Genomic DNA, 14029 nt, shown 5'->3' with positions numbered 1-14029 from the left:
TTCACTGAGACTTGGAGGCCTGTGACTAGTGCTGTGCCGCATCTACTACCACTCTCTGGCATCTCCTATGAAGCCAATGGCAAATCCATTTTACTACTTCACCCTTAATAACAAGTGGCTGAACCTTTTTGACCAGCCTCACAGGTGGGACACTCTCAAAATCTTTAAGCATATCCTCCAGCATCTTAGTATTCAGGATCTGCTCTTACGGTCACTAGCTTATTATTTCCTGCCATGTCCTTTTAACCATTCTTAAATCTCAGATTCTCTCACTGATAGACTGACCACAGTTAGTGCAGATTGGCAACAACTTCTCTGCCAGACTTACCATTAGCAGAGGTACTCCGTATGGCTGTCTGTTTAGTCTCCTTGCTGTACTTTATACTTAAGGCTACATACAGCTCCAATTCCACATTCAAGTTTGCTGATGACACCACTGTTGTTGGCCAAATCAAAGGTGGTGATGAATTGACATATAGAAAGGAGATTAAAAATCCGATTAAAGATTGAAGAGCTGATTATCAAGTACAGGAGGTTCACGAGCGTTCCTCATTAGGAACAGAGGTGGAGAAGCTCAGTAACTTTAAGCTCCTTGGTTATCATATCAGATCTCTCCCGCTACCACCATGTAAGTGTCATCACAAAGAAGGTATGACAGCACTTCTACCTTCTTAGAAGTTTGTGTAGGTTTGGCACATCACCAGAAACTTTGACAAACTCTATAGATACACAGTGAAGAGCATCTTGTTGTCTGCATTCCTTCTGATGCACTTAGGAATGGAAAAAGGTACAGAGGGTGGCACATGCAGCCAGTTTACCACAGGAAAAGCACTACCCCACCATTGAGTACACTTTCACAAAAAAGCAGCATCTATCATCAAAGACCCCTCCAAGCTATGTCCTCTTCTCGCTTCTCCTATCGGGCAGAAAGTATAGAAGCCATAAGCCCCACACCAGCAGGTTCAGAAACAGTTATTACCCTGCAATCTTCAGGCTCCTGAACTGGTGCAGGTAACTTCACCCCCCACTACTCTGAACTGATTCTACAAGCTACCGACTCACTTTCAAGGACTCTTTACAACTCATTTTGTTTGCATTAATTTTTATTTGCGCGGTTTGTCCTCTTTCGCACAATGTTTGCTTGTCAGTCTTTACCTGTTCATGTATATATTTTTTGCAAAATTCCATAGTAATTTTTTCTGCAAATGCCTAGATGAAAATGAATCTCAGGGTAGTATATGGTAACGTGTGTGTATTGAATGTTGAAACTTAAATAAAGGCACAACATTAGCCAATTTTTGGTCTTCTCATATCTCATCTATAGCTAAAGATGATACAAAAATCTCTGGACCAAGCAATTTCTTCACTTGCTTCCCCAAACATCCTTGGGTATACTTGCTCAGGACCCAAAGATTTATTAACCTTACGTGCCTCAAGACACTCAATGCCTCCTCTTTCATTATATTGATATGTTTCAAGAAATATAAGCAGAGTCACTGAAGATTTTTAAAGCAGAGATGGATGGATACAATAACCACAGTGGTGAGCTGTTACTGCAGATGGATGAGAATGCTGATATTTTGTGTGTGTTTAGCAATATTTCACCCACGATACCTATTGACTATATAGTCTGCAACATAAGGCAGGATTTATCATTAGACAAAGCAGAGACAAGCAACTTTATTTGAGCAGTGATCCAGTTGTAAATCAGAATATATTCATCTGGGAACAAATTTTCCAGTCATTAAAAGGAGCCAAATAAATAGAGGCTGGGTTGGAACTGGAGCTTGGGCTAAGATTCCCAGGGTCTGTTGAAGGCAAAGTTACTCATATAAGAGAAGATAGGGATGGCACAGTAGTACATATAGTAAAGCTGTTATTCCCCCCCTCCTCCTAGTTCCAGGATCCAAGTTCAATTAGGTGCTATACGTTTATGGGGTTTGTACATTCTTCCTGTGATACAGGGGTTTGTATATTCTCCGAGTGTCTGAAAATATCTTTTAACTTAAGTAAGAAGGCAATCATTCAAAAGGTTTTAACAGGCCCAGTATATTTTAAAACGTTCTGACTCAAATTTGGAACAAATCTTGACACAAAATTATATCAATATGAGCTTATCACACGGAGGAATCTGTGTGTACATTAAGTGGTGGCTTAAAGTTAATAAGATCAAAAACTGAACCCAAATTAAAGAATAAACATTTCTATGAATCTGGTTTCAGCAATCAGAATTTGAAAACATAAGGTTCCTGCCAAAACATGTGTAAGCAAGACAAATGTTATTCTTTTCGTTGTAGTACAGCCTTCAAGTCATTTTTACTTTTCACATTGATTTTGTACAGAATGAATCCTCTACAAAAAATATCCAAGATAAAGACATTGAATGTCAAACAACGTGATGTATTTATTCATTTCTTTTCTCTAATAACGTTTTGACAGATTGATAAAAAGCAGTACGATAAAATTCTCGATTTAATTGAGAGTGGGAAGAAAGAAGGAGCTAAGCTGGAATGTGGAGGTTTGCCTTGTGGAGATAAAGGCTTCTTCATTCAGCCTACAGTTTTCTCAGAAGTTACAGATGAAATGCGCATTGCCAAGGAAGAGGTAATACAGCTATTCACGTCAGCCTGTAAAACAGATAAATATTTAAGACTCATATTCCCAAACAATCCCTTATTAAAGAGAAGATTTTAGTGTACAATTTAATGGAAGTAGTCATTTTCTTTCTCATTTCTTTAGTTCTGGCAGCACAAGGTGTATAAGAATGCTGACCTTGACTTCTGTTAGATTCCAGTCTTCTCTCAATTAGTGAGATTCCCCAGTCTTGCTGATTAAAAGGCAGAATTTCTAAAGGGTGGAGTGCCCCATGTTATTGGAAGAGCTGCTGGCAAGCTTCTATCTAACAATGGAAAAAAACAGCTCCAACCACATAATACCGCTTGAAGAGTCATGGTACCTGCCGTTCCAATCACACGGATCATTGGAAAAAAAACTTTAAAAAGATGGGATATTGAGAAAAATAGTTTGTACTGTAAAGATCTACATTACATACAGATTAGATTATGTTTTATCCATAGTAACCTTGAACTAATATTTGTTTATTATTCAAAGGCCATTGCAAAGTTCAATGTTTGTTCAACCAAGTCAGTCAAACATAAAGTACACAAGAACAGTGAAGTGAAGAATGACAACTATTGAACTTGGGAACATGATGCTGCTTAAAACAATATCACTTTGATTGGCATCACCACAGATAAGAACCATAGCATGCTAATTTTATAAACTGTCCAGCATTGGGGTCAACTACCTGTCAATTGGATGTTTTCACATTATAAATGTTAATTATTAATACATTTATGACGTCACTACTTATAATATAAGAAATGGTAAAATAATTATGCATATACAGTATATTGTTTCCTTTACAACTTATTAACAACTTTAAAATAAAACAGATCTTTGGACCAGTACAACAAATAATCAAGTTTAAAACAGTTGAAGAAGTCATTAAGAGAGCTAACAACACCCATTATGGCCTAGTTGCTGCAGTTTTCACCAAAGACATCAATAAAGCACTGACCTTGGCTTCAGCTCTTCAAGCTGGGACTGTGTGGTAAGCATTTCTTTATAAGTAGTACAGAGTATGTTAACATTTTCCTGAGCTATATGTGAAATGTATGCTCTATTCAACTGAATCCTACAACTGAGCACATTAATCTTTCCACAGGGTTAATTGTTACAGTGCAATGAATGTTCAAAGTCCTTTTGGAGGATTTAAAATGTCTGGAAACGGTAGAGAAATGTAAGTATTAAACAATACACTCAATGAAATTAAGGGTTAATGTTTTTAATTCAATTTAGATTTCATGTGGCAATGTACAGTAATATATAAAAATCTATAATATATACAAATTACTTTATGTTTTCGGACAACAGTAATCTTGAACAAATTATTTTTTACAACTCCAAGGCCATTGCAATGTTCCACAGTCATTCAAATCCATCAAGTACACGCTAGAACAGCGAACACCGGCAGCTAACTTGAGAACATGGTGTTGTCTCATATAATGTTCACAGGAATCAGTAAGACAAGAAGATATTGTCTGGTGTCAGCTATATTATATAACAGAAATACATTCATTGTGTATTGCTGATAGGAAGGATGTGAACTGGACATAAATAAGAAGAGAGTTGAGATCAGAGAGTGAAACAACACAGGAACAGACCCTTCAGCCGTATTCGTCCATGCCAAACAAGATTCCCATCTGAGCTGGTCTCATTTACCTGAGTTTGGCTCATATCCCTCAAAACCTTTCCTATCCATGTACTGACCAAATACCTTATAAATGTTCTTAATGTACCTGCTCCTCCAGGAGGACCACAACCTTGCCGTAGGGTTTGGAGGTTTGCGTGCCTCAATGACCTGAAGGGTTACGTTGGCTGGAGCCAGGGCTTTCTGCTTTGGCTCCTTGTATGCCGAACAAGTCAAGCAATAGAGGGCAGACTAAGGGTGGTCCACCTGTCCTCCAGGTTCAGGGGTTCATCTCAGGGCTAACAACCTTGACTGGTAAAATAAAACTGTTTTGGAAACAGTAATGAAGAATCCTTCTATATCTGAATGCAACGGTATTCCTGAGTCTCCTCCTGGGGCTTGCGTGACTGACAGACTGACTGATAACCGAGCTGCTAACATGACGAAGGAAAACCTGAACACCGCCAAAGATGGAGGACCTTCATTGCTGCCCTAAGATGCAGCGGCGTAACAGGCAGTAGGTAATGTTCCTGCTCAACCACTTCCTCTGGCAGCTCATTCCATATATTGACCATTCTCTTGGTGAAAATGTTGCCCTGCAGGTTCTTATTAAATCTCTGCCTTAAACCTTTGGCTTCAAGTTCTTGATTCCCAAGCCCTGGTGAAAAAGGCCAAGCACATTCACCCTGCCTATGTCCCTCGTAATTGTATGGACTGCTATAAAATCATCCCTCATTCTCCTACAATCTGATGAAAAATGTCCCAGCCTACTCAACCTCTCTCCATAGCCTATTCCCTTGAGTGCAGAGTGACCAAAACTGAACAGAATATCCCAAAGATCCTGCAAAGAGAATTAATGGAGTTAAATAGCAAGTTAAAATGCAGGACCTCTAGGCTTGTAATCGCAGAATTAATCCCTGTGTCATATGCGGGTGAGTAGAGGAATCGGAAGATGGGCAGCTGAATTTGAGGCGAAGGAGGGAAAGCGTCAGGTATTTGGATCATGGGGGATCCCTTTTTGGGGGTGGGAGACCTGAACAAGAAAGACGAGTTACACCTAAACTGCACTAAGACCAACAACCTTGCAAGGAGGTTTGCCAGTGCTGCTCAGATTTAAAATAATGAGGCAAGAGCATGTGACCCAGAATGGCCTTGCGCAGCAGGAGAGACAGAATCATATGTAGAAAACAGAACAGGCACATGCGGTGGGCGGAACTGACAGAGGCAGGTGGGAAAACACAAGAGCGCTAGGCTGGTTTTACTTTATTGCGGGGAGCATTGCAAGAAAGAGGAAACGGGCTTGGATCAGCATGTGGAGTTACGATGTTCTTACAATCATAGACGCATGATTGAGGGAAGAGCAGGACTGGTATCTCAATGTTTATAAAAGTTTCTAGCATGATGGAGGGGGCACAAAATGGGAGGAGTCATTGTACTGCTGATCAGGGAGCATAACACCGCAGCAGTCAGGGAGGGGGATCCTGGAGGAAGCAGCCAATGAGGCTATATAGCAGGGGCGCCAAACCTTTCTTATGCCATGGACTATAACCATTAAAGAAGGGGTCCATGAACCCCAATTTGGGAGGCTCTGTGAAATAGGGTCATAAAGTTTAACAGCATAGAATTAATTTCTTTAGCCGATCACTTCTATGCTGTCCATCATATCAGTCTGTACTAATCCCAATTGTCCGCATTAATTCAATTTCCCTCTAAATCTTTCTCATTCACATACTATCAAAGCACCAACTAAATATTGTTACTCTTCCTGCCTCCACCACCTCCTCTGGCAGTTCATCCCACAAACCAGCTACCCTTTGACAAATGGTCTAGTGCTTTCCTGGCGTATATAATGAATAAACTCCTCATCTGGCCGATTACACGTGATGTTTCAGCAGAATGGCTACAAGGTAAAGGAAATTAATCAGGCCCTTAAAAGGGCTGACAGAAAATCCAGGAAACCTAACAACGAGGAGGAACCCCTCATTACTGCCTGTCTTCTCTATATTTCCACGGTTTCTGGAAGGATCGCCAAGATCCTGAAGAAATACCGGATTAATACCAACCACAAGTAAGGAAGATTAAATCACAGTTTATGAGGGTCAAAGGTAACCTGTGGCTCAGGACGGCTGATGTGTACAGGATTCCCTGTGAGTGTGGAGCGGCATATTGCGGCCGGATGCAACGCATGGTGAACACCTGCATCAGGGAGCGCAGGAAATGTAATTGTTTGGGTTACCCAGAGAAATTGGTGGTAGCAGAACATTGCATTCGCAATGGCGATAGGGTTGACTCCGAGGACACAAACCTATTGCACTGTGCCAATAGCTTTTGGACCACCTGGTGAAGGAAGCCATTGAAGTAAAACTGGAGAAGAGAATTTTAACAAAGATGAAGGTCTTGCTCTAAGTTAGAACTGGAATTCAATTGTAAACAAGGTGGGACAGCAGAAACCTGATTGGGCGAGGACTAACCAATCAGGAGGGACGGACAACAGGGGTATAATTACCACATGACTAAACATGCCCAGTCATCATCCCTAATGAGGATGGCAGAGTTTGTCATCAAAATGTTGGTTAAAATCGATACCTGTACCCGGGTGGAGCTTGAGAAGAGTTTATTCAACTACTCTTTGTATGGAAATACAAAGATCTCCATTAAACATCCTGCCTCTATACCTATAGTGTGTATTTTAGATATCCCTACCACAGGGACTAGACACTGGCCATTTACCCTTTCTATACTTGTATACCTACTTCTCAGCCTCCTTTCTTCAGCAAAAACAGACCAAGTTGTGCCCAATCTCTTCTGATTGTTCAAACCTATGAGTAAAATTCAGAAAAAAAGAGAAGCGATCACTTTGATAGAGCTGTACCATAGGTCTCCCAACGGTCAGCAGTAAATTGAAGAGAAGACATGTAGGCAAATAGCAGTAGGCTGCAAAAATACAGGGATTGCAATAGTGAGCGAGTTTGACTTCCCAATATTGGTAAGGGGATCAATAGGTTGGAATTTGTAACATCATTCAAGAGAGCTGTATGTAGAGAGTCCTTCTGAGAAGCAGCCATGCTCAACTTAAAAATAAGGAATGAGGATGTGCAATGGTGTAAGTGTCTATGGAGAAACATGTAAAAACAGTGACTGTAGTTCGATAAATTTTAAGGTAGTCATGGGAGAAGGTATGGTTGGTCTTAGAGTTAAGATCATAAATTCAGTGAGAGCAGAATTCAACAAGAAAAATGGCACTTGACAAATATAGTTTGGGAGCAGATGTTAGAAGGAAAAACAACATTTGATAAGTAGGATTAATTTAAAGATGAAACAGTATTAACTCAGAGGCAGCATGTTCCTTTAGGCATAAAAAGCAAAGATGGTAACATTTTGGTGCCTGAGTTAACATGGAAATTGAATATTTCATCAGCTCCAAGAAGAAAGCATACAGTATATTACGTGTAGGCATTGGGTATCAAGTGAGGTTTGAGTCTTTTAGGGGACGAAGGAAAGAACTTACAGAAATTCATCATCATCATGTGCTGTATCATGTAATATAGATGATTATGGTCCCATGATTGTTCTTGACAAAGTTTTCAACAGAAGTGCTTTGCCATTGCCTTCTTCTGGGCAGTAATTTTACAAGACTGGTGATGCCAACCATTATCAATATTCTTCAGAGATTGTCTGGCTAGTGTTAGTGGTCACATAACCAGGACTTGTGATCTACACCAGCTGCTCATAGGACCACCCACCACCTGCACCCATAGTTTCACCTAACCCTGATCAGGGGTGGGGGACGGTAAGCAGATGCTACACCTTGTCGAAGGATTACCCGCAAGCTGGCAAAGTGATAGACCATCTCACACCTCTTTTGGTAGATATGCATCTACACCCCGCCACCCCTAGAAAATAGGAGTGCAAACAGAGGATATTAAGTAACTTTGGCAAGCAGGATTAAGGAGAATCCTTGTTTTTCATGTATATTAGAAGCAATAGGATAGCTAGGGATGTGGTAGGTTCCTTCAGAGACCAAAAAAAAATCTATATGCAGAATCAGAGGACATGAGTAGAATCAAAAATGAATTTGTCTCAACATTATTGTAAGTGAGCAGAGTGAAAGATGAGAGAAAGGGGAGGGCTGTACTAATATTCTGGAACATGTCCCTACCCTGCACTTACCTGTTAGGGCAAAGGTGAATAAAATTGCTAACTTGTTCTGTGAAATTGCTTCTGAGCAAGCAACCCACCAACCCTCAGAAATGTTTTACCTGCCTGTGAAGATATGGCCCAAACTAAACCAGCAATCAAAACCGTGAAATTACAGTAACCACCTGGCATTATTTGTGACATGCACAAATGAAGCAGCTGAGTGGTGAAGCTGGAAGCTGCCTTACCCAGTGACCAAGGTCCAAACCTCAGGCCCTATCTGAAGAGTTCGAATGTTCTCCCTCTGCGCGAGTCATTCTAAAGATGAGTGGGTTGTTCAGTTAATTGTCCCTAATGTTTAGGTGGGTGGTTGAATATAGGTTTTGTGGGTGGATTGGGGGAAGTTGATGGGAAATATTATGAAAATATTTTTTCTTTATTGTACTTTAGTATAAAAATGGGTGCTTGATAGCTAGCTTGGTTCCATGCTGCATATTTTATGTAAAATAGAACAGCCAAAATGAAATTTTAAAAATAAAAACAAATAATCCATTTGATTTCTATGTTAGCAATAAATTACATCTGAGCTAACAATTAAATAGATTAATTTATACAATATAAATAACCTGAAACTTAACTCTCTCTCTCTTCAATTTCTTCTATTGAAAGAAATAGAAGTTGCATCTATTGCATCTATGCCAGGTCCAACCCAGTACAGGTTCAATGCCCAGGTTATCCATCTTAACTTCTAGGAAAATTCAGATTGTTTATGGTCTCCCACTTCCTCTGGACTCCAGCAATAGACTGTGACCAGAATGTGGCAAGAACAGGACTTCGATGCTGAATCCTCAAAAGGATTCAAAGGCCCACCTGGGGAAACAGAGAAGTCCTGACCGGCCTGGGATGTTCTTGACACATTCTGGCCACAGTCTATTGCTGGAGTCCAGAGGAAGTAGGAGTGCATAAACAATCTGAATTTTTCTGAAAGTTAAAATAATGAACAATAAACAAAAAAATTATAAAAATGATCCAGTTAAAAAAGGGATTCTGGTTTATGAACATTGATAAGAAAGATTTGTGTTTGAAACATGACTTTCACATTCCTTTAAGAATGTCAGACTGCTGCCATTGTGGTAACATGGGAAAATGTAGCAACTCCTTTAAAAACAGCAGGCTTTAGCAAATGTGATAATGTTTGTTATTAGTCATTTGGATTGAGGTGTGAATGTTGATCAGGATCACAGTTTATTGCTCTGCTTTGAAATGAAGCCATGTACTTTATCTGAGACATCTAGTTGTGTGCCAGTTTGATTTGTCATCAAAAAAGCAGCAAATCCACCATGCATAGCTGTACTGAAGCATATGCCGAGTTTCTTTTCGTGCTGGTCCCTGAAATAAGAAACTAAACTGGACACCTTCGGATTTAGAGGCAAAAGCACTGCTGAATGAACCGCATGGGTAGACAGGTGCCCTTCTACCTATATCACAGAAGGATGAAGGTGAATGACTGAGCTAGACTTGGAGTCTGAACAGCAAAAAGGTTGAAAGGAATCCTTGCATCAACATCACCCCTTTCCAGGGCCAACACACCGCAAGGGAGATAATATGGTCACTTAAGGCTAAAGGAGCGGTCATGAGCAAAGTTCTTCTATAATTGTATTCTCCAATGCATGTAACAAGTAAGAAGACAGAACAAAAAGCCCAATATTCTTTGTCTGCCCTCGCTCTAAAAGAATAGATGAGAATCACTTCCATCCATGGACAAAAATCCAGTGTCCAGGTGTCGCTCTGCATTTGGGATGTTACTGCCTTGTTATTCTTTGGTTCAAAGGCTTCTGGAGACTAAACATTGTCTCTTCCACTTCCCTCTATATATCTTTTCAAGTGTGTCACCTAATTCAAGAGGGCACTCACCTATCCTCCACTCGATACTCCTTATGTGAAGGAGACATTGGCTAACTTACGGTACTTGTAGATGATTTGTTATCTTGTATCAAAAAAGTGTCCCTTTAAATACCATCAGTTGTTTATTAAAAGCAACTACGTAGCTGAATGGATTTTGCACTCAAAATCTATTCCACTGTCAACTCCACTAATTCCATGTGAGTTACTAGTTTTGAGAGTTTAGTCATTTCAATCCTCCCGTCAGTGGGTATAGATGTGAATGCAAACATATTTTCACCTATCTCAAAAAGACTGGGCAAAAATGTTCAAATATACAAATATCTACAAATACGTATAAACTTATTTTCATCTACTTTTGCGTTAAGTACCAAAGCAAAATTACCAAATAGAATTCTGTCTTTCTAGGGGAGAATATGGTCTTCAGGAATACACCGAAGTTAAGACCATCACCATCAAAATTCCACAGAAGAATTCTTAAAATATTGCAAATTAAAAGAGTTGAAGAATAGAAAGAGACTGTGATTTGAGATTTGTAAAGTCTAAAGTTAAACATCACATTTCATCTGTGTAGTTTCGCAATAAATGCAGCAGCTGTACTCAATTCTGTATGAAAAGATGTATTGAAGTAGAATTTAGCTGTTAGTATTTACACAGCAAAACAACAATTAAAAAGATATGGTTCTACCATTTTATAGTTTGGAAGTTTTGTTTTGAGCATTTTAGGTTTTTAATCATTTAATAAACGATCCATCTTATGTAACTTTGTCAATCAAACTAGAGGTCTGTTTCCTTATTTTTATTGATATAACAATATTTGCCTCAATTTACAAATCCATTAAAATAGCTTTGAAATACATTTACTTGTCTGCCTAGTGAAACGCACGTCTTTGTCCAGCATATTGTTTCTTCCTTTATTTTCCAATATTTCTTAATGGATAAAGGTAACATAAATGGTGTTTATGATATCAGAACAGAATGAGTAAAATATAATTGCTCTGGCATCAGAAAATTTAGAACAATTGCAGGATCTATCAGATTTAACAAGCAAGATTAAATCCCTCAGCTGGATCTATGGGGACCAGTCACATAAATGTTGGAGCTACAAAGAGCAGGTGAGAAGTTGGGTATCCCCCATTGAGTAATGAACTTTCTGGCTCTCCAAATCCTATTCATCATCTATAAAGCACAAGTGTGATAATAAAAAAAAAATGACTTGATAAAAGAAACTACCCTATGTATAAATCTAGAATGAATGGACAACATTTCAAAAAAAAAGGAAAATGCAAAGCTTAGCTCAAATGCTGATAATTGGTAATGATGCAAAGAACAAAAGAAATTAAAAGCAGTAAAATGAGCAAGGTGCAAGCATTAAGTTGTGACTCCAATGCCGCAATCCTACAGTGACCTCAAGCCTTCCAGAATACCTCCATTATCCTTATTCTCCGGGATACACATTTCCAGCTATTGAAGAATTACAAACCACCATCACCCAAGAATTATCTGTATGAAATATACAATGCTACCAAATTTAAGATTCATCCATGGAACACTGAAGGAACTCAGCAGGTCAGGCAGCATCTGTGGAAAAGAGTAAACAGTTGAATTTTTAGGCCAAGACCATTCTTCAGGACTGAGAAGGAAGGGGGAAGATGCCAGAATAAAAGGGTGTGGGGAAAGGAAAGAGGCTAGCTGGAAGGTGATAGGTGAAGCTAGATGGGTGGAAAAGTTCAAGGGCTGGAGAAGAAAGAATCTGATAGGAGATAGCTTACCCATTTTCATTAAAATATTAAAAAGACGTGTGGTAAAATGCAGCAAATACTGTAATTGTGTTTGGTCTGTACTACCTCTATCAATACATAGAGCAGTCCACCTCCACTACTTCCACTGAAAAAACATTGTAAGTTTGTAACCACAGTGGGGGAGGAGCTGATCTTGGCTGAAATGAAAAGAAATGTTTCACTAATCACTTGATTTGCTCCTGTAAAATTTGCATGAAAACAAACAATACCTATTTAGGCCTGAACTTCCAATGAAAATTCTTTTGTTTGCAGCTAACAAGTAGCTCATTTATAAACAACTGCTTGCATCTTTCCCACAGTGATTCATGCAAATATACATTATGAGTATGTGAATGAGGTGGAGAAGGCCAACCAGCCCCTTAAACCTGGTCTGCCATTTACTATGATTACAAATAATCTGATTCTATGTTCCTCTCTGTATTCCATATAACTGCAGTAACCTGTTTTAAAAGTATTCAAACATTTTTCCAACAACACTCCTTAGAAAAGAGTCCAAAGACTCCAACCCTCTGAGAGAAAAGATTTCACCCTACTTCTGTTATAATGAGAAAATTCCTATTTCTTTTTAAATGAGAAACCTGGTTCTAGATTCTCCCATAAAATGAATCACACTTTCCACATTCAATTCCTTAAGACCTCCAAGGATGTTACAGTAAGATAATTTCAGGTGGTCTTTTCTTAAGTAATTATAATTATAAACCATTTTAAAACCTGATGGAACAGACTTTACATCAAATATAAGTAACTAATATAAAATTAGACTGAGCCCTGAATTCTTCATTCTAAATGTTCCTTAAACTTTTATATAAATGTTTTTTAACTTAAATTTTTAGTTACATAGCAAATCATTAACAAAACAGTTACATAATAACCGCTGAGAGGCATAAACAGTTAATGTTTCTGGTTGAGACTTTCATCAAGATTGGAAAGGAAGGGGGAAGAACCCACCCAGCTTCTGTAACAGTTCATACTTCCCCTCACCCCACCTTCCTGTCTGTTCCTTTCCAATCCTGATGGAGGTTCACAGCCTGAAATACTAACCGTTTATTCCTCTCCATTGACGCTGCCTGACCTGCTGAGTTCCTCGAGAATTTTGTCTGTGTTGCTCTGGATTTCCAGCATCTGCAAAATCTTTTGCGTTTATAATAAATGTTCAGATGGTTTAAAAAAATACCCACATTGAAATGTCTGCTCCTTATTAAAGAAATGCAACAAAGATTGCATACACTCACAAATCAAATATGTAGCATGTGACCAAGAATGAATTTCTTCTCAATTATTTTAATATTAAACTTGCTTGGAAACCAGTAGCTAAATAATTATAAGAATCTATTCAGCTTGATCTATTATCGTTAAAATACATTTGTTTTTTATATTAAAAAGGCAAGTTTACTAATGAGGGGAGAAATAATTTCAGGGTTCATTAAAAACTTGCCTGGAATGATGTATTTCATTCTCAATCCAGACATTAATAGTATCACTGTATTGTTACCACTGACATGTGTCAGTCATAATAAACCTGATTTAGATTTGTTTGACTGCAATCTCATCAAGACCGTTCAAAGTATATTGGAGAAATAGAGAAAAGCCTCTCACTTTTTAATGTACACAACACTGGAAGAACTCAGCAGGTCAGGCAGCGTTGTGTACGTATTCCTTGATCCACAGCATCTGCAGTTGCATTTTTGTGTTTTGCACTTTTTAATGTCTTGTCTGCCCAGGACGAGGCCCCTGGTGACGTGGACCTGGTGCCCCAGGTCTCGGTTGTCCTGGTGGGTGTGGAGGTTGTCCTGGGTTGGGTGCTTTCGTTACTACCATTCGCGGAGGTGGCGGTGCCAGTGTCATTTCCTTTCCAAGTTTTCCATTGGTGGAAGGGTGATGTTTCTCAACTGCTTTTTTACCCATGTCTGGCCCTTAAGATATAAAAAAAACATAA

General features: G+C 39.0%; 2 protein-coding genes across 4 annotated transcripts in view; one reads left to right on the top strand and one right to left on the bottom strand.

Moving 5' to 3' along the window:
- LOC140740571 (aldehyde dehydrogenase 1A1-like) overlaps positions 1-11150 on the top strand; it is a 74936-nt gene extending 63786 nt beyond the window's left edge. For all 3 annotated transcript variants that reach the window (XM_073069852.1, XM_073069845.1, XM_073069861.1), the window contains 4 exons: positions 2440-2604; positions 3456-3613; positions 3728-3802; positions 10700-11150. In XM_073069852.1, the coding sequence (XP_072925953.1) occupies positions 2440-2604; positions 3456-3613; positions 3728-3802; positions 10700-10772 (471 nt within the window). In that variant the 3' untranslated portion in view covers positions 10773-11150. The remainder of the gene's footprint in view (positions 1-2439; positions 2605-3455; positions 3614-3727; positions 3803-10699) is intronic.
- Positions 11151-12866: 1716 nt separating this feature from the next.
- Positions 12867-14029, bottom strand: part of LOC140740564 (transmembrane channel-like protein 2-A) — a 39268-nt gene continuing 38105 nt past the window's right edge. The window contains exon 17 of the mRNA XM_073069832.1: positions 12867-14006. Within this exon, the coding sequence (XP_072925933.1) occupies positions 13795-14006 (212 nt within the window). The 3' untranslated portion in view covers positions 12867-13794. The remainder of the gene's footprint in view (positions 14007-14029) is intronic.

Source organism: Hemitrygon akajei, chromosome 2 (assembly GCF_048418815.1).
Source record: "Hemitrygon akajei chromosome 2, sHemAka1.3, whole genome shotgun sequence".
NCBI classification, from domain to species: domain Eukaryota; kingdom Metazoa; phylum Chordata; class Chondrichthyes; order Myliobatiformes; family Dasyatidae; genus Hemitrygon; species Hemitrygon akajei.
The sequence above is the reverse complement of the archived record's forward strand: the minus strand, read 5'-3'. Positions and strand labels throughout refer to the sequence as shown.